At 39.3% G+C, this 21,937-nt stretch overlaps 1 protein-coding gene across 1 annotated transcript in view; it reads left to right on the top strand.

Annotated features, from left to right (window-relative positions):
* ROBO2 (roundabout guidance receptor 2) overlaps positions 1–21,937 on the top strand; it is a gene marked incomplete at its 5' end in the record, with an annotated part of 461,552 nt that overhangs the window by 308,965 nt on the left and 130,650 nt on the right. The window contains 2 exons of the mRNA XM_084279241.1: positions 459–579; positions 14,957–15,095. Coding sequence (XP_084135367.1) covers positions 459–579; positions 14,957–15,095 — 260 coding nt within the window. The remainder of the gene's footprint in view (positions 1–458; positions 580–14,956; positions 15,096–21,937) is intronic.

Below are 21,937 nucleotides of genomic sequence, written 5' to 3'. Positions count from 1 at the left end.
TCAGTCTGTTTGCATCAAGGAAAAGAGAAAATCTGTCTTAATCAGTGAATAAGGAAACTGTGCAGACACCAATGAAATAAAATGAACTAAATAAAACTAAGTAAAATTGCCTTTTTCTTGAGAGAGATGTTAAGAGTGCTTGACATGTCAGCATGCAAAAAATACAAGTGCTCTGCATTGTCGAAGAGGCAGGAAGAAATGTAATGCTTGAAATGTAAACCATCAGATGTAAATCAAAGAAAAAAATCTGAAATGTGGTTAAATCAGCCAGTGGGATAAAATATGTTTTAAGCTTAAATATGTTTAGGTATGCAGGATTATAATTTTCAAGCTATAAATATATTTACGAACAGAACTTTTAGATGCCTTAGTTGTGGAACTCAATGCCTGAGAAGGTAGCTTTTTTCTAGACAGATTTTGTTTATCTGAAGTTTAAAAAGCTCCTTGTTTTGCAACAGATCCGTGGTGGGAAGCTGATGATCTCCAATACAAGAAAAAGTGATGCTGGCATGTACACTTGTGTTGGAACCAACATGGTGGGGGAGCGAGACAGCGACCCAGCAGAGCTGACTGTCTTTGGTAAAGTGACTCAAGCATTTGTTTCCTTTTCAGTACAAATGTCATAGACTCAATTGACCTGGGTGACTCATCAAAATGCGAGACAAAACAAGGCTAACAAAACACAATAGTACCCCTTAAGTTGCATTTCACAGTTTCTGAAGAAGACCAGGTTTCAAAGACTGCAATTTATAATTATGGGCCTGTGATGGCTCAAAATTTTCCTTCTGAGTGCATAGTTTCAATCTAATTGGAGGTCCTTAGTGATATGCTACACTTAGAAACAGTAATGCAGGACATAATGCTCTTCCTCACAAAACTGCCAAATGTAATTAAGCTACTTCTAATACAGTTGACAATGCCTGCTTAACAGAGATTTGGACCAGCATTGCCTATTTAAATAATTCCTTATTCCTGTGGGGTTGTGAAATCAAATCTTTGTAGGACAGCACAAAAGAGCTCAATTGATTAGTAAGAAGTCATTGGAGACAATCCCAAGATTGGCTTTTTGAGTATATAGACATACTTCTGTAATTTGTTCTTTAAAGGGCATGAAACAGCTTTTCATCCTGTAAGACAGGGCATCACTTAGGTTTTTGGTGTTGCTAAATGATTCAAAAATCAATAGGTTTCCTGTGTGGAAGAGCTTCCAAATATAATGGGCAAGGCAAGAATTTGTTAGGAGCATTTGTCCTGTTGTTAGGGTCTAGAGCAAGAATATAGTAATACTGAACCTAGAGCTGGATCCATCCTGCTGACAACTGGATAAGAAGCAAAGCCACAAAATCCTGCTGTGGTACATCCCGCAGTCATATTTCTGTCTACCATTAGCTGTGGGGTTTTTTTAGGAATTGGTCAAGAGGTTTTTCAGCAAACAAAAGAAAATCAATAAGGAAAAAAAGCCAAAAAAACTCACTCCTAAAGAGAGCACATACATGCATACAAACCAGGAATAGTGTTAATGTTGTCTCCAGCTACACCTCTTTGATATCCTTGATACAATAACAAAATCCATGGAATCATAGAATGTGTTAGGTTGGAAGGGACCTATAAAGGTCATATAGTCCAACATCCCTACAGCAGGAAGGGACACCTTTACGTAAATCAAACCAGAGTGCTTGTAATTCCAATACGAATTCTCATAGAAATGTTAAGGTCCTTTCTGAAGCAGGTGATCCTAATTTTATAGAGTCTTAGAACCACAGAATGTTTTGATTTGGAAGGGACTTTAAAGACCATATATTTCCAACCCCCTGCCATGAGCAGGGACACCCTCCACTAGACCAGGTTGCACAAAGCCCCACCCAGCCTGGCCTTGAACACTGCCAGGGAGGGGGCAGCCACAGCCTCTCTGGGCAGCCTGTGCCAGCGCCTCACTGCCCTCACAGGGAAGAATTTCTCCCTACTATCTAATCTAAATCTACCTGCTTTCAGCTTAAGGCCATTTCCCCTTGTCCTATCACCACACTGCTTGATAAACATCCCCTCTCCAGCTTTCCTGAAAGCCCCTTCAGGTACAGGAAGGCTGCTAGAACGTCTTCCTAGAGCCTTCTCTTCTCCAGGCTGAACAAGCCCAACTCTCACAGCCTTATCTCGGGGACCCAAGACCTGGATGCAGTACTGCAGGTGGGGTCTCAGGAGAGAAGAGTAGAGGGGCAGAATCACCTCTCTTGACCTGCTGCTCACACTATTTTTGATGCAGCCCAAGATGCAGTTGGCTTTCTGAGCTGCAAGTGCGCATTGTTGGCTCATGTTGAGTTTTTCATCAACCAGCACCTCCAAGTCCTTCTCCTTTGGGCTGCCCTCAATCCATTTTTCACCTAGATTCTAGTTGTGCTTGGGTCTGTTGAGACCCACTTACAGAACCTTGCACTTGGCCTCATTGAACTTCATGAGATTCACAAGGGCCCACCTCTCAAGCCTATCAAGGTCCCTCTGGATGGCATCCCTTCCCTCCAGCATGTCAAGCACACCACACAGCTTGGTGTCATCGGCAATTGAACCGTCCATCAGCGTGGTCTATCTGTCAAATCCATGTCTTTACAGTTTTAAAAAAAGGACATGCAGGATAGTATCCAATGCTTTGCACAAGTCTAGGTAGATGACACCTGTCACTTTCCCTTATCCACCAGTGCCATAGCCCTATCGTGGAAGGCCACTAAATTTAATCGGCATTATTTGCCCTTAGTGAAGTCATGTTTGCTCTCACCAATCACCTCTTTACTGGGAATAGTTTCCAGGAAGACCTACTCCATGATCTTGCTAGGCACAGAAGTCAGACTGACTGGCCTGTAGTTCCAGGCATTCTTCATTTTTTCCCTTTTTAAAAGTGGGGGTTAAATTTCCCTTTTTCCAGTCAGTAGGAATGTTATCAGACTGTCCCAAATTCCCAAAAATGATGGAGAGTTTTCAGCTTCTGCCAGCTGTGGTGTACTGGAAAACCCAGTCACACATGTTGCCCTCTGTGTTTGCATGTATGTGCAATTCAACATTTGTTTGGCCAACTTAAAAATACATATGATGGCATTCACAAAAGGCATAGAAATTTTTCTGCTAGACAAGATCCATGAGTGTCTGAAGATTTGCTGCTTTCCAGGAAGAAGGCTTCCATTCCACTTAGTTTGTTGAGGATTCATGGAAGCATATGACTTTTAAGGGCAGAACTAGTATATCTTACAAAAAAACCCACCACAGAAAGGATCTCTATCAAATTATTGTGTCCTTTGCAGCTGGTCTGTTGAGGTTGTGCCTTTATACAGATGTAAAAGAGACATGACATATCTTCTTCATCAGTTTAAGTACTGATAATCTCTGGTAATACTCCCTGTGGATAGCAAGCAGATTGCAGTTCTAAACTACAAAGCCTTAAGAAATCCTTATGAAAATAATTTGCTAAAAAGCCTTGAACTGTAGGAATAAAAACTGAAATATGCATGTCATTTCATATCCTGCAGAGCTTCGAAGACTATTAGGTTTGTCTTGATATGTAAAATATTACATAGCCAATTACAATATTCTGATATTTTAATGGGATTTATTCATACCAATCCACTCATAAAATGCAATCTAAGCTTATTTTCTGAATAATGAACAAAATTAGCAATAAATGAAATTAGATGTTTTAACTCTTCATAATTGGGTTAGGCTACCTCAAGAAAATTGTGTTTAAAGTTCCTTTCCTATCTGGATTTCTTCCTATCTAAAATTCCCTTTCTATCTAGGTGTTTCCTTCCTGCCTTCCTTCTTGCTGTACAAGAACAGCATGCAGGAAGCAGGAACTCAGGTTATGATCTGCTGTTTGACAAGATGATTTGACTATTCTGTGCCCATTGCCTGGCTGCCACCTGGCCCTGAAGCTCTATGTTGGTGTCTTAGGCACACTGCATAGATGTGTCCAGGTTATTCCTGGTCCACTCTGTCCAAAAGGTGGTGACTTGGCTTTGCCTTCCACCAGCAGAACAGTTGTATTCCATTCCTGGACTCCAGGCAGCAGCTCGTGTGTGGGTGGGTACGTGCACAGTGCACTGGAGAGCATTATCCATGATGTTTCCAGGAAGCAATGTATCTTCTGGACAGCCCAATCAGTCTAAGCATACACAATAAATCAAATAAATCCAGCAACTCTGGGAAACATCAGATTGGCCCTGGATGTTCAGATTGACTTTACTGAACACAGGCAAAACCACAGGTCATCTGTTAAGTTCACAGCCTTCCTCTAACGTAACTCACAGGTTTGAGGAACATGGGAACAGTGCAACCTTTGAGAAAAATATGCTAAAAGGATAATACTTACATATTACTCATGTGCCCAACTTTAGCTGTTTTGACTGTATTTGAAAATAGGCTTTATAATTAAAATGAAGATGTCTTAGCTAAAGAGACTTAGAGCATTTAATAAAGTGGCTGGCAAGCCTACAGGTGGTGCTGATTCTGGAGAGGAACATGTATTAATTACTGATTATTAATGTCACTCTTCTTTTTCCAAGTGACAAACTGCCCAAGCCTCTCCATAGTGTGAAGGGGACCTTAGTAAGCAAACTACTCTGTAGGAAAAGTAACCATTTTATACTAGTTCTCAAATCTTTCCAGGAATCAGCCACTTGCTACTTTTGGCTTTGCAAGTTTTTCTGTAGTACCTGAAGTTAATTTCTGCATGTGACTCATGGCAGATCCCTGGCTGCCTGTGCAGTAAATTTAGCTTGAGGCATTGCCTCTGGAAAAACTGAGTCAGTGTGGTGGTAACTGGTGGCCTGAGGGGAACAGCATGGAAGATTACACCTTTCATGAGGTGGTTTTTGGGTTTTTTGTTTTTGTTTTTGTTTTTGTTTTTAAAAGGGAGAACAATAAGAACCTTGGAAAGAAGAAGAAATTGGAGGAGAAAATGAAAGTTTCCCATATGCAGAATGTATCCACTTAGCTGGATAATCATTTAATAGCCTTTTCTGAGAGACAGTTGTGGATGTAGAACTTTCACAAAATAAATAGGGTTGGTTTGGGTTTTTTTTCAGCGCTATGTCATGATTTAACCCCAGCTGATAACTAAGCAACTGCTTACTCACCCCTCCCAAATGCCCCAAATGGATGGGGAAGAGAATGGAAAAAACACTTGTGGGTTGAGATAAAGATAGTTTAACAGGATAACAAAGGCAGGGAATACTAATATTAACATCAGTTCCTGTGGCAGACATGGATTCAAATTCCATCCTTGTTATTTCCTGTAAATAAAAATCAGAAGCTCCTTCTATAAGATCAGAAGTAAAATCAGTCCCACTCTGTCATGAAAACTGCTGGCTGGAGACTGGAACAACAATTTTCCTGGAAGAATCCCCCTTTGAAATTGTTTTGACTTGCAATTCACAAACCCATGCCTCTAGGGTCGAGGTAGGTTTCTCACCCCACTTCTTCATGTCCTGTCTGTGGTCACCCAGGTAAAACCACAGGGTGCTTGCAGGTGTGTACCCTCTGCGTCCTCTCTCTTGAGCAGAGGAGTGCTTACTCCTGACAGCTGTGATACCGGTCTGTACAAGTGGGGAATTGAACATACCCTTTTTGAGTTGCTGGATGTGCTGGAACAGTTTCTTAAACAGGTTTTCAGAGGTTTTGGGCAGTTTTTACACAGCTGAGACACAGGTCCATAGGGAGGAAGAGAGATTTTCTAGCTACTGTCAGAGTTGACCACCCACTTTATCACTTCATTCATCACTGGTGCCTCTTTGTAATTCCAGGGCAGTACTGCCAATGATTTGTCATACGCTGATTGTGCTCTCTGTACAAACCTCTGTCACATGGGTTGGGTACACTGGACTTCTTTGGGATCTGTGGGTAACTGCACATTGTTTTGGGTTAGCCATCTCCCACATGGCTAATTCCCTCATGTACTGGGATACCTCCATACATTCAACAACATCTTTGAACGGCTGCCTTTTCCTCATGCCTGACAAAAGTCACTTCTAGATGCTGAGGGCTTGTGTCCCTTTTCCAAATGCCTTATCAATGTTCCCTTCCTTGGACAGGGATCTCAGCAGTTTGGTTTCCCTACCCTCTAATTCCAGGCTACTGACCTCACTGTCCATGCATCAGAGCAGCCAGGTGACAAGTTTCTTGCCTAATCAATGACTGAAACCTTGCAGATCACTCAGGGACAGGGATTGGGTGGTTACCCTAGGTTTTGTCTCTTCTTTCTGTTCTTGTGATGACCCTACTTTGTCATCCTTTACTAAACAAGCTGACTTTTGTGTCTGTTTCTTCTTGTGTATAGGGGCAACTGATGCCAGCACGGGTCAAGTCTCTGGTTCAGCTGCAGTGCTTTTCACCAGGGTTTGAGTAGCCATGGTGCCTATTGACAGGGCTGAAGTAGCTTCAGTGCCTGTTTCAGGGTTTGGAGTATCCACAGTGCCTATCTCAGGGTTTGGAGTAACTGCAATGAATGTCATGTGTTTGATCTCTGGGTAGGATTCTTAAATAATACTTTAACCCTAAACAAAATCTGCACCACATTCAGGAGAGCTAGCAATGGAAATGTGCTGGTCTGAACATCACACAGGTATTCGACATTCTCACGAGCTATTGTAATTAGCCTGGAGAAGAAGGGGGAGATGAAGGAAGTTGTCTTTCCCACATATTGGCTCTCCAAGGAGAAAAAATAAAAAGTATAATCGTTAATAACTTCTGAGAGATGGCTCACAAAGTATGGGCATGAAGATGTCACTTCACTGCCTCCATGTACAGATTCAGCCACCTCTGAATGCAAATACAAAAGTGGCCCAACAGTCAATGGTTTTATCAGACCATAAGCCAATAGTACACCAAATGGCAGAGCAGTAACTTTAATCCAACACCCAGAAGTGACAAACCACACATAAACACTGATAACCATATATATGGCAGGTAAGGTGATACGTGACAGCATTCTGAAAACTATTCTGTGAACAAATAACATTGTGACCAGCAGAAAAGTAATGATTAAACTGGTATATTGAATACTTGTAACAAATTTGGTTTAACACACTCTGGTCAGATCTGTCTTCAGATGCTGGGCACAAAAAAGGACTGTCATGGGTTAGCCCCAGCCAGTAGCTGAGCACGATGCAGTCATTTGCTCACTCCTCCCCCCACAAGCAGATGGGGAGGAGAATGAAAAAAAAAAAAGTAATAATTATAATAATAACAATACCACCACCACAACAAATTATGTACAAATGCAATTGCTCATTGCATGCAAAACCCCAATGCCCAGTCTGTTACCAAGCAGTGAATCTGCCTCCTGGCTGGCTTCCTCAGCTATATACGGAGTATGACGACATTGTGGTTTAACCTGGCAGGCAGCTAAAACAACCACAAAGCCACTTGCTCACTTCCTTACCAGTGGGATAGGGAAGAGAATTGAAAGTGGGAAAGGGAAATAAACCCCTCCTGGGTTGAGATAAAGACAATTTAGTAGAACAAAGCAAAATAATAACAACAACAATGAGAAGCAGCAAAGGCCTTGGCTCTGTGTGAGCACTGCTCAGCAGTAATGACAACATCCCTGTGTTATCAACAGTTTCCAGTACAAATGTAAAACACAGCCTCTTACCAGCTACCGTGAAGAAAATTAACTCTACCCCAGCCAAAACCAGCACATCAGTGCAGATAGCATTTCTTTTGTTCCCAAGTTGTGATTCTTCTCCTAGCAGAAAATTGTCAAACACAGTAAAATTTCATAAACCAAACTGATTATATAAGTGGTGCTTCCTAGAATTATTGCTGTGCTTTGAATAGTGACAATGATGCATCACATTTTGTTAGTCTTCTTTTTCAAGCACTATTGCTAGTTTTTTACCATTATGAAGCTCCAAGCTATAATCTAGAAGTAAAGAAAGAAGGCAGGGTCTGTCACAGAGTGTAAGTTGGCCTTTAAAGAAAGCTAATAACTAATCCATCAATCTTAACATTCACAAAAAGAGGCAGCATGGTACTTTATTACTATGGATGCAGTATTCTAGAGGCCAAATTCAGAAGTGTAAATGATACAAATTAGGCTGCTTTGCTTGTGCTTGGGCTCATAGCCTTTGGCTGAGCAGACTCAAAGCAAAATGCAAAACAGAAACAGTTCCATTCCAATTTGTAAGAAAACTTGGTTTGTACATACATAACACGGAACCAGAAAAATAAAGTAAGAATTTCTGTTTAAGTTAACCTTTCATCATTTTGTCATACTACTGCACTGTTCTTAGATAAGTTTTCAAGTTGTTTTAACTATTTCAGACTCCTTTTTGTTCCTTTGGACTTAAAATGGTATGTTTGAAGAGAATGTACAAAGGTATATCTTGTATATTGATTCTGAAGCTCAGTGAAATCAATGAAAGCCTTAATATATCAACTTCAAGAGTCTGGCATCAAGCAATGGAAAAAGATATATTTAGAAGAGCCTCAGAAGAATATAAAGCATAACTAAGAAGAGTACAAAAATGTCTTAAAAGATATGTCAATTCAGACATATTAAAGATTGTTTTGTATTAATCTTTGATTTCAGCTTTGGTACCTGAACCTTTTTTCAGCTAATAAGGTCCTGTGGGATAAAGAGGTATTTTTGTCTGATACTTGAAGAAGTATTTGTGTTTGATGTTCTCTGGAGATTTCCAAGCTGAAAGAGATACCACAGTTCCAGAAAGAGTATACTATGATGACATGATGTTACAGGGAAAAAAATAATCCCAAAACCTCTTAATGAAGACATTGTGACCTATTTTATTTTCCTGAGCTCTGACTAGGTGGAAATCCTTAACAGCGAGTCTTGTCCTATCATATCCTGGGAATTAGTCTCAGAAGCTTTCCTAGCCACATGGAAAAACTACCAAAATCAGGTATACATTCGCAGTTGAAGACAGAGATGTTGGCGGTGTGTAATTTGTCCTTCAGAGCAAAGCTCCTCCTGCTTTTCTTCAAATCCTTGTATTTCCCCTTTGCAGTGTGTTTGTGGCAGTGTGCAAAGAGCCAGTGTGCCTTTGTAATATGTTATCCACACGTACTGACAAGTTGTAACAGGATGCACATACTGCTGTGAAAAAGGATCTGATTTGGTCTCCTCCAAAGTCCATACCTAATGCTCAGTAAAAACAGAAATTAATACAGTTCTAGACGTATATAAAAGGAGAAAACCACTAACAATTGATAAAAATCATTCTACTTCATTTGCATGTGCCTCTTAACAGTGCTCTGTGCCTTTATTGTGGAAGCTCATCACATCTTGGGGACTGCTGAGAGTGTAGAGGTTTGCAATGTCTACATGAGTGCTTATTCCCAAATGAGGAATGGAAAAGTGCCTAAAAAGAAGTAGAGAAAGAATGTCTTTAAATCTGAACCCATCTGCTTTTGCAATTGTTTTTGTATTTATTTGGCCAACATAGGCAAATTTAGTGTGATCCTAATCCTGTTTTGTTCCACATCTTTGTTTTGGCAAAGAGCATTACTTTACCCTGATCATGTTGCAATTAACGAAATATCTACACTACTGACAGCATTCTGAAGGGAAACTTACTTCCAGCCATCTACTGTTTCTTTTTTCCTCCCCTTATGTCAGAATGCTAAAGTGAAAAATCTGGTTTTAAATAATTTGCTATTAAATCCATTCAAAACATTTTAATTTGTGTTTTAATACTTCTTTCTGGAAGTCTAAAGCATTTAAATAAAGTAATGCCTTCTCTCCAGCAAGGACAGAGAAAACAGTTCTAAATCAGATTGAGCCTCTACATTATGGGGACCATCAAATCCTTCACTCTAGCAGTTGCCTCAGCAGAGAAAATATATTAAGGTAGTTAGAATCCTTTTAATTCGATTGAGGTCCCATATATGGCTGTCTAACTTTTTGAGGAACAGAGAAAGGGCAATAATACATCTGAAGGTCATTGGAGTCTCTCTAATAGACTTTGATATTCAGACCAATTGTTAAATAGAGGAAAAATTGAGTTCTGGGGTTACCTTCTGTCAGCACCTAAAGCAAGGAAAGGATTTTCCTCTGTTTCTGGTTAGGATCAGTTCTGTAGGTTTTCTTGCAGTATCTATCTCAAGCATTGCAACAGATTGTAGGTGTGTGTCCACATTGCATTAACAATACCCTTCTATAACTGCAAGCAAAGTTTATTCTGACGTTATAAAGGTCACCCTAGTAATAGCACAACTGGTTGACATGACATATAACCATGACCTATTTTATAGTTCTCCTCAAAGGTTTTTAATATTCATCAGAGAAAGCATGGGAAGTGGGTACTTTATTTACTCAGTGAAAGCTTATAAAATAGCTATATTAAAAATTTTATATATGTCTATGATTTTAATTTATTACCCTTTCTTGTTGGTTCTCAAATATATTGTCTTCTGAATGCTGTTGACAGAGTATCAGTGTTAAATTACAGCACAAGGCTTTGCTTATGGGCAAACCATTTCAAAAGAAAAGAAAAATAATATTTTTTCCTCAAGTTGAACTCTGGAACTAAATGTGACCTGGCTGCATGAAAAAACCCCTTTCTTTAGCACGCTCAAGCAAGCAGCAGCTCTCTGTCTCCTGAGAGATTAGCATTGTAAGCAAGTTATGCAGGTGACTCAAATCCAGTTAATCTCAGATAAAGAATGTTAATTGCATTGGCAGTGGCATTCGCTCTGATCACTTTATAGCTGTATAATTAGCTATTGGACATATTCAGGGGGTTGTCTGAGCAATACAAATACAGGAAACAACATGAGCGATAACTTGTTCTTTCCTGATTCCCACTGTGAAAAATGCAGAATGGTGAAAAATGGAAAGAGCAGTTATTGCTATGTGCATGTCCTTGCTAACTGGGATCTGTGCTTACATAGCTATTTATTTTCTAGAAAATTCTAAACTGTTTTGGAAAATACACAGTTTTGATCTGAAACAAATATGTATATATACTCCTAAAATGCCTCAATGTGGAATCAAGTGATTTACCTAATGACCTTGACCCATTTACCTTCTTGTCAGCTGGGTTCTTCTCAAATTATGATAGGAATTTATTTTCTCATCTCCTGTATAAGCAGCTTTGCAGCCACAGGTAGGTAGCAATTTAATAAATATGCATAGGTTAGTTTCTTAGCTGTTTACAGACAGCTTTTATTATCGTGATCTGAAGTAGTTTTTGTATGCAGACCAAGCCAACATACAGACACATGCAGAATTATTTAAATTCAAGTGTCTCTAAGTCACCTATAAGGATGTTGATCTGGATCTAGATTTCTTGGTTTAGGATTATATTTTGAAACACAAATACCAAAACACAGAGTGTGTTGTGTATGAGCTCAGAGCAGGGTGTCGTGTTTTACCCCAGGGAGTAGCAAAGGACCATGCAGGTGCTCATTCAGTCACCGCACTGCCACACCACCCCGCGCCCCCACCCCGGGGTGAGATGGGGAGGAGAATGGGAAAAAAAGAAAAGATAAAACCAGTTGAACAGGACAGAAAAGGAAGAGAAACTAATAATAATCAGATACACAAAAAAAGCGATACGTAATGCAATTGCTCATCACCCACTGAAAATGTCCCCAAACAGCAATTGCTGTCCTCTGGCCAACTTCCTCCAGCTTATATGATGACCATGACATCAGATGGTATGGAATATCCTTTCGGCCAGATAGAGTCAGCTGTCCTTGCTGTGCCCCCTCCAAGCTTCTTACGTACATTCTGTGCAAGGCTAACACCTCCTCACTTGGCAGGGTCTGGGAAGTTGAAGTCCTTGAGTTAATTGTAAGCACTGCTTAGCAGCAACTAAACCATCAGCGTGTTATCAACATTATGCTCATGCTAAATCCAAAATACAGCAATGTAGCAGATACTAGGAAGATAATTAACTCTATCCCGAGTGAAACCAGGATGCCTGGGTTTAGATCGAGCTCTTTTTATGAGAGAAGTTGTCAATAAGATACTGTTACAATTTAGAGGAAGCTTCATTAAGATATTCCCTTCTAGATCAACATAATTACAGACAGGCCAAGCGCATCATTTAACAGTAAGATTAATGATTAATGTTTTTGTTAGTTTGTCCTGTTTTAATAAGTTGGTGAAACCAAAAGGCTTTATCTAAAATTTTCAATGCCTGATGGCTGCTTCAACGGATTTTTATTTTTTTTTTTTTAATTGCCCAAATAGTTCATTCTTCTTTAAACATCTTGAAGTTCCTTCAGTTTGGAGGTGAAGGGGGAAATTGGAGGGAAATGGGGAAGGATTTGAAGTAGAGGAGTAGAGGGATCCTTTTGCTTGAGAAATGTAAATTCCCAATACTGAATAATAGGGACATGAAATTTGATAGGAAATAGACACAAAATGCTTTATTTAATTTTCATCAGAAGCAGCAAATTATGCACCTCTCAAAAATATTTAAAAAAACATCCATTCATATGCCAGAGACATGAGGTAGAATGCTGATCTGAACAGTATTTTCCTGCAACTGTGGTTTAGTGCTGCTGTTGTGCTCCTGGGATGACGCTTTAACTGATTTTTCTTGCTTTAATGTTGTGGTTGGGCTCTATCTGGGTGGCACAGAGAAAAGAAGCTCCAGTTCAAATGTATTTCAAACACGTGGTGAAGAAGAGTCAGTTTACTGTGAGGTACAAAGAAGTGAGAAGTATGGCACGTTGGAAAGGAGAGTGGGTATGGACACTTGCTGAGTTCCAGCTGTGCACAGTGATAACCTGGCCTAGGAGGAGACAAATTGGGTACCAAAGCAGTCTGCAGCTGGAAAGAGCTGTCACAGCCATTGGCTGGAACGGAGAGCTCTGGACTTGAGACACTGCCACAGTCTGGCCAGGACATGTAGGTGAGGGTAGCAGCGAGCCCTGCAAACATGAACAGGGAAGCAAAAATCTGATGAAGCACACTGAGGACAAGGATCTGCAGTGAAGGCTATATATGTCTGGTGCACAGACTTAAAATACAGAATAAAGACTGAGGTTTCAATGTGTGGGGAGAGATTTGAACTGAATTTACTTGCCCAGACACTGCTGGAGCCTGCAGGTCCCAGTCAGGACTAGGAGTGGGACAAACGCAATGGCTTGGGAGAAATGTGGAGAAGAATCTCTGCCTGCTAGACATGTTTTTTTTATCTCTATCATCTGGAAAAGTGCTATAGATTCTTGAGCATGTCTGTTCTTCTGCTGACAAAAAATGTTTTTCCTTGCCAGTAGGTCCCCCTGCTAGTATCATGGAATTCCTATGTGGTGCTGTCGCTCATTTACATAATTATTAACAGGTGGTTTTGTGTTCGATATTTTTCTGACTTAATGTTCTAGTTTATAAAAGTGGTGAACATTTTATCAGCTGCAACTGAACTGAATGGAATCTGAGCTTTGAACACAGAAAATTAATGCTGAATTTAAAAAAAAAAAATTGGCAGCTTTGTGTCTCAGGTTGAGCATCAAAATTTAGCAGATATTTTTTACCTTGCTTTCTTAGATCTCCATCGCACTTCAGAGAGGAGTTATGAAAATAAATGAATTGTTTATGAAGCATTAAGATAGGTGTAATGGAGGTCATGAGGAAATTAATAATTCCGTCTTTGAAGTGAAGTTTGAGTAGTATGACAGGAGGCCACCCACTAAATGGTACAACTAAAGCAAAATATTAAACACCTGCTCATTAAATGAATACCAACAATCTGGAGATGTTTTGGGAAGAAATAGTATGCGATCATATAATTGCAACCAGTTCCATAAGGCATAAACAGAAAGGGAGTGATTAAAGGACATGCAGACTGTCTTAGTTCTGGCACGTCTGGCACTGAGGTGCTGCATGCCTTGATTTTGCAACCTTATTAATGTTCTTTTAATGTTTTGGGGGTGGGTTATTTGTATATAATAAACATGGATAACCAGCCCATAAACTCAGTTATGTAGTTATCAAGACAAACTGCCTGAGTCAGAGTCTGGTATTGCTTACATCTGTGTGAATTTTGAATAATTTTTTTAAGTGACATCATACCCTTCAACTTGATGACAATTAAATACAAAACATAGTGTGTAACCAGTTTTAAATGTCTTAATAATAAATCCCTTTCTTGCGTGGAAACACTGCTTCATATGAACCCAGTTTTATACTGGTTTGACTCTAACATAAATAATTTATGGCAATAAAAGTGTGGTATGGCTAGGAGAGGACAGAATAAAATTTATGTGATCCAAAGGCAACTTGGAAACTAACCCCAGTGACATCCTTTCAAATGAAATTACCGGTACTTTGAGTTTGTACCAGTATAACTGAGATCAGATTGTGCCTTTCCATCTGGATTTTAAGCAGGCCTGTACAACATTATGATGATTAATAATATTTGTAGCCGTGCAGGCTAACATAACAAGGGTAAACAGAACTTATCATTCAGACCTTAATTTAGTTTCCCATGGTGAAGTTAGCAATGGGGACCAGGGAAGCTCTGACCTCTGTACGATAGTCCACAATTGCCCAAGATGCATAACATAGAGTTTACCTTTTACTCTGAAGCATCAACGTATTGATTATTGCCAAAGGCAGGCTCCTACATCTATCGCTGGAGCAGGCAGGAGCTTATAAATCACTCTCTGTGTAGGTAGCAGTATGGAACCAAAAGTTTCACACAGAAGGGCATGGTCTTGGAGCCTTCACTGGTGTGGCAGGTGGGCAGTCAGTGCTAGCACAGGCTTCCTTCTGGTGGTACTCAGCTCTTGTGGGAGGGCTGAATGCGACAGCCACTGCCTCTCCAGCCTGGCAGTCATCATCCCAGCTCTTTATACACATCATCAGTTCCGCTTGTCTGAATTTGTGGAGCTCAGCCTCCTTTCTTCCTTCTGTGAATCGGTAAACAAAAAGATGCTGAAAAGTCAAAAGTGTTCATTTCAACCCTCTGACTCACCAAGGAATTTTAATGTCTCTTTCAAGAACGGCCCACGTTTCTCAGGAGACCGATTAACCAAGTGGTGCTGGAGGAAGAGGCTGTGGATTTCCGGTGCCAGGTGCAGGGGGATCCCACACCCACAGTCCGGTGGAAGAAAGATGATGCAGACTTACCAAGAGGAAGGTGAGAACAACTTTCATGTTCCACACACTTTGAAATTTCAGCTGTTGAGTCATGCTGGAATCACTCCCTACTATTTATCGTTTGTTACTTGATATTATGGGCAAGATTCATTTGGTCACTGACACTACAAAACCTGTTCCAGAGCTGGCTGAGCAGGGAAGCCCATCCTGGGTTCCATTGTCCAAGCAAATGAGTTCCTGTGGAAGAAAAGTGATGTCTGGTATTGGGAACACATCGGTATTTGCTGAATTTTCTGGAAAAAAGTAAAGGTGTTTTAGGAATGTACTAGTGATAGTAGCCTTCATAATAACATGCTGATATCAAAAGAGAGAAAACTTGGCTGGAGAGTTGCAGGGCTGTTCCATTGTACTGGCATGCTGAGTTAGAAGCAAAGTGGTGGGCTTTGTTGGCTCTTTGGCTAATGTCTTGTCAGTCTCAAAGAGAAACCTTCCTCTTGAGGAAACAAAAGAACAAACTAGCAGCAAAAACAAAAAGGAGCTGCAATGGTTTTTGTGGCTAGTTTGTGTCAGTGCCTGCTAAGTGCACTGTGAGCAGACTACTGGATTGGGCCTAATAAAACAAGTTAGACATTGCTGTCTGCTTGCTTTATCACAGCATGTCTCACGTCTTCACTCTAACAAGGTGAAAAACGTGTTAAGACTGTTATCTGGCAGTCTTCATCCACTTGCTAAATAAGGTGCTTAGAGTCACATACACTTTCATGAAAACCGGTGGCAAAATTCCTCGGAGTCACACAGCACTTAGTCACATTTGTGTCTGGGGTAAGTATCTTTTGTTTCTCACTTTCTAAATCTTTTAACCAAATCCCAAAACTCAAACTGGAGAGTGCCTGTTTTAGTTCCCACATCCTCAATACTATGACATGTTGTAGCTGAGCACGCCACTCTTCAGTTAAATACGTTAATGTGATGATGCATAATCTAGAAAAAAACACTTCTACATAAGTAGAGGTACAAATATATATATATGTATATAGAAAGATTTAGATTTAAAAAACCAACAACTTACAATTTAGATTCAAAATAACATGGCTCTTTGGCTACTTATATTGATAAATAGGTATGCATGTAATACACAAAATATTATGTTGAAGAGCAGACTTTTGGATGGCAGGAAGAATTTTTCTCTTTGCTTGATATTTAGCTATGCAATGTAAAGTATTCCATACTAAATACAATGTGCTTCTGTGATTTATTTCTACTACTGTGCTGCTTCCCTTGTTTGAAATCTACTTCTAGGTCTCATAAGCCACAGTAATAGATGTAGAACCCACAGTGCCTTTAGTTAGGTTGCACTTTTATTTGTCTTTTTTAATGACTATGTTCCTTCTTTTTCTTTTACATCTTACTATGAAAACATAGTAATATGTGCTTTGAGCTAATTATTTCTCTTTGTTCATGATGTATTTCTAAGGAAGAAGAAATTAAATAGGAAGCATAGAAATTCACTGGGCTTTTAAGTAAAAGAAGAAAAGGTTCATCAGATACATTCTGATCGTAATCAGCTTCAGGCTCAGAAACTTCTCACAGTGCTTTACAGTGTTTTTACACAGCTGTTTAACATTTCATTAAGTGTGTTTTGGCATCTTAAAACAGAAAGCAGGGGTATGTCTTCATTTACATCTGCTTCCCAGAACGTCACAAGGATGGGTGAGGAAGGAGCAAGCTTGCAGAATCCCACACTGGAGACCACCACGGGTGATAGAGGACTACCAAAGCTGCTGCCCATATAGTTAGTGGGTTGCCACCACCTGAGTCACATAGGTTGTAGTTCTCTAGTAGAGCCTAACATCTAGACTTCAAAAGCAAATATCTTTTTAATAATCAGGACTGTATGTTTTCTCTTCTAAAATGTGTCATTTGCATGGCAAGATACATGATCAGTCTTCACTGTCCAAAAAGCAGAAATTTCTGAACCTTGCTGCATGATGCTTAATCAAGGAAGATGAACTGGGAGCATCTAAAAGAAAAGCTCTTGTTTTTTTCCTGGATTTTTTAATGCAAGCAAAGAAATTTGTCCAGATATAAAATATGGATGAGAAAATAATAGTATAGCAGTTTTACAAATTAAGAAGAGAATTTCTAAGCTTTTCCTCCTTGATGAAATGAGAGGGGTTTTTTTTTCTTTTTTGAGGTAAAACTAAATTTAGCTTTCAGCTTCTGAGCTCCTGTATTTTAAACATTTTAACTTCTACAATGAAATATGAAACCCTCAGGGGATTCCCTTTGTTATTCTTCCTACATACATAAACCTTTCTTCTGACCAGATCTGTGCAGCTATTTGTCTTATAGCTTTCAATACCGATTTCCTGGTTTTACAGCTGATGACCTTCTTTGCACATCTGTATAGTTCTATTTTTTCAATATTTTTCTTTTGGCTTCACCCCTAGATTGCAAAGCAATTATAGCAGGTACCTGTTTGAACAATTCTTGCAAATTTTTTAATTTGACTATTGCTTTCAAAACTGCCTAGCAGTTTTGGTGTGATAGCAAAGTAGGATAAACTGACTTTGTGTCTGCATTTTGGTTCTGTTATTTAGTCCTGGTGAGTGCCAGAATAGCTTTTTTTAGTGACATATGTAAAAGGAAAGAGAAAAGTAATCACAGTAATTTCTAGTGATAAATATAACAGTATTGCTCCACCAATTGGTGCATTGAGTAATAATTGGAAAATAATTTCAGTCTGTTACAGTTTTAATTATAAGGGTCCCTAGTGAACTGTAAGCATCTCTGGTTGCAATTGGACTGAATAAGAAAAATATTTTTAAAAATGTGTATGTTTGAAAATAGGACTATTTTTGTAAAATTTGCTTTTTGCCTTTTTTTTTTAATTGTCTATGTAATTACCCAGAAAATTTTGAATAGCAGTCTTATAAAACTGAGAACAGATGGACATATGTTTATACTGAGGGTACAAGGCTTTACTGCAAATATAACTATTTTGAATTGATGATTTAAACCAACAATAACAGTCTATTATTTTGAATTTTAAAACTTAAAGTGGTTCTTTTAGAGGAAGTTTGGAAAATAACTATGCAAAATAGGTCTCCCAGAAAGTCAAAGGATGTTACTTTTCCAAAATCCTGACTTGAGATTCCAAATACCTCAGTATATATCATGGATCTCTTCTTTGTATATTTGGGCAGGAATTACAAAAGCTATAAGAATGCTCAGGTGGAAAAAAAAATGTTGTAGTTTATGTTTTCTTAGTTCTTTTACGCTATTGTGATGATGAATTAATTAAATTCTTCAGACCTGAAAGTTCTATTTAGAATCTAAACTGATACAAACAAATTAATACCTTGCTGCTGGAAAAGTTGATACCACACCAGAAAGTAGAAAAAGTATAACATTGAGTCTGGAGTGTGTAAAACTTTTTTTCCAGAAGCTGTTCATTTTGAATCAGTGACCCAAACTTGAAATGCATTGTGGATCCAGAGAAGAGGTGCATGGTGTTGTTTTTTTTTAATCATTCTAAAATCTCATCATCATACCATAAATACCTCGTTTAAAAGACACAAAGGGATAGAAAAGAGAGTTGCAGCATCACAGTCCCATTTCACTAATTTGTGAGAAGTGAATTTAGGTGATCAAGTAATTGATCACAAAGTTTATGTTACAGAAAAACTGGCACAGGAAAAATAACAGGGATGTAACCAAGCTTAAGGCTGGAAGGCTAGAAAGGCAAATTTTTAGACTCACTGCTACGCACATGGTTAAGTTAATTTGCCTGACTCCTGAGTGCCCACCAAGCTGCTTCCTCACTCCCAACAGGACAGGATGAGAAAATATTATGAAAAAGATCATGGGTTGCGACAAGGACAGGGCGATCACTCACTAATTACTTTGCAGGCAAAACAGACTCAACTTGGGGAAAAGTACAGAATCACAGAATGTTAGGGGTTTGAAGAGACCTCGAAAGATCATCTAGTCGAACCCCTCTGCCAGAGCAGGATCACCTAGAGCAGGCTGCACAGGACAGCATCTAGGTGGGCTTTGAATGCCTCCAGAGAAGGAGACTCACCAACTTCTCTGGGCAGCCTGTGCCAGAGGTCTGTCACCCTCACAGTAAAGAAATTCCTCCTCATGTTTAGGTGGAATTGACTATATTCATGTTTGTGCCCATTGCCTCTTGTCCTGTCACCAGGAACCACTGAAAAAAGACTGACCCCTTCCTCCTGGCACCCACCCCTCAAGTATATATAAGCATTGATAAGATCCTACCTTAGTCTTCTCTAGGCTAGCAAATGCCAAATCCCTCAGCCTCTCTTTGTAAGAGAGATGTTCTAGCCCCCTGAGGGCTGGCCTGAGCAGTAAAAACTGAAGCAAAGGTGGCATTCAGTAACTCCACCTTCTGTGCATCCTCTGTCATCATGACACCTGCCTCATTCAGAAGCAGGCCTACATTTTCCCTAGTTTTGCTTTTGCCACCATCATACTTGAAGAAACCCTTCCTGTTAACCTTCATGTCCCCTGCTAGGTCTAACTCCAAGGAGGCCTTGACTTTTCTCGTTTCATCCCTGCATATCCTGACAGCATTCCTGTAATCTTCCCAAGTGGTCAGTCCCTTCTTCATGAAATGTAGACTTGAATTATTGAAAAATAAATAAAATTTGTATTTATACATTTAGGTCTTTTTCCACCCATGTCTTCAAGTACCTTTATCTGCTCAGCCTAAATAGAGATTATACTTTCCTACTAAGGAGCTGAGATTCTCTTGTTTGGTGAAGGACTCGGTACGTCCTGGATCAATTTCCTTCTTTTTAGGCCTGGTAACAGGAAAATGTGATACTATTTGAGAGCCTCTAGTATGAGAGTGACAAATCTATGACTAGCAATTTAATAACGTTTGAATAAGGTTTGTACAGCGTTTCATGTCTTCAAATTTTCTAGCGAAGCCGAAGAGAGCAGCTGCATAGTCAGTAATTGCACAGCAAGTAATACAGATTTTTTTTTTAAGAAGTGAAGAGATTTTCAATTACAAGTTAAAATTTATGACACAGTATAATAACTGTTTAAACCTTTTACACAGAAGAAGCTAGCAGTGCCAGCTCTTTCCGAGAGTGAGGTTAGCTCAGCAAATGTATTTTTCACTTGCCTTAAAAATGACTGAGTAGCAATCACATGGGCTTTTTTTTTTTTCTTTAAATTCTTGTCCAGAACAGCTGGTTTAGCTCAGTAAATACATCTTTAATGAAATTACAATCTGCTCTTGTAAGTTGCGTTTACAGGCACTGTCTGATTAGATGAATATTGTACTAGAGATGAAAAGTGGCAACTGAACCAGTGGGAAGAGGTATTTGTTTTATGTGCCACCCATGCGATGGGACTGGGGGCAGAAAAAACAAGAGTGATGCTTGAGGATGAAAATGGTGTGTAGTTTACACAAAGTGTATTGCTAAGTGTTAAGAGATTGTAGGTTCTTAAATGAAAGGGAGCGGTGACACACGGCAAAGTAAATCATAAACAGCAAAGTTATATTTCTTAATTACTAAAGATTAGGGATATTCATTAAAAATTATTTGGGAGAATGCATTCTCTTCTGTTGTTGAAAATTAACCATATATTTAAACATGTGAAAGGACTGTCATTTGCTGAGATCCATGGATTTTATATTTATTTTGATTAACTGCTCTAAGTGACAGACACTGAGGTTTAACTATAACTGCAGGCAAGAGTTTAGACTTAACTTAATCTAAGATGTAAGTTAGCTCCAGGATCAAAAATCTGTGTAGATGTTAATCTTGCTATGATTTTAAGACCGGCCTCTTTGTGCCTGACTACTAGTCGCATAGGCATAGCCTGAGCACCAATACTGTCTGTCACACTTCTGGTACCTGTATGTTTCCACTCTCTTCCAGGTGAAAATCTTTGAAATGGATTTAAATGCTACTGACAGCAAACCTTATCCCAATAAACTTGGAAAAATTAGATTTTTTTAAAAGAGGAGATTCAGAAAGGGCCTGATAGCCAGACAGGTTCTGCTTTTTCGTATCTCCATGATCGCAGGATAAGGCCCTGTAAGTCACAGAGAGTAATTTTTAAGAATAAACATGGTGCTACACAGTTCTATTTATATTCTGTGGATGGGATAGTGAGGTATTTAACTACAGCCTCCTCTAGATACAACCAAGGGGAGAATGACCTTTCAGTGAAATATGAGTTAATAACACTACAGCGCTGTGTGCTTTGGTCGAGTTAATCTCTGTGCAGATTGTAACAAAATGCATTCTAATGTGTATTGAAAATTAATTAGAGTAAAGAATGTGTTTTAGTAGTGTAATGGATATAATCTTTGGTTACATCAGCAAATTTGTGTTGCAATTAATAACAATTAACGGTTTTAAATAAAGGGTCAGGGAAAAAGGATGTTTTTCATATTAGATGTGTCACGTGTACTATTCATCACCTCTGGTTAGATCCAATATGATTTGCATGCCCATCTTTTGTTTCCTAAGCTAAAGCATCAAGGAGAGATTAAGTCCCTTTATGAGGAGCATAGGGGAGAAGATTGGATGTTCTTAATGGCTTGTCAAAAGGAGACAGTGAAAGAAAGAGGTTTAATATGCTACTTGTATTCTTACAAACATCTGGAGGGAGAGGAGGTGGTTTGTAGAGGATGTTGTTATCTTGGGCTCAATACAGCACGTCTGGCACAGGGTGAGCTGCAGTGCAACTTGCAGAGGGTCTGTAGCCTAACTGAACACAGGCAGATTTCAGCAGAGTGCAGTGTAAGCATCTTTCTGTCTGTTATGGTGCATGACATGAGAAAACTCCCTCTGTAAAACCAGAGATGTGATTTTGTGATAGGCAGGTGGTGAG

The sequence above is a fragment of the Gallinula chloropus genome, assembly GCF_964237585.1.
Source record: "Gallinula chloropus genome assembly, chromosome: 1".
In the NCBI taxonomy this organism is placed as follows: Eukaryota; Metazoa; Chordata; class Aves; order Gruiformes; family Rallidae; genus Gallinula; species Gallinula chloropus.
This window is presented reverse-complemented; position numbering and strand designations above follow the sequence as displayed.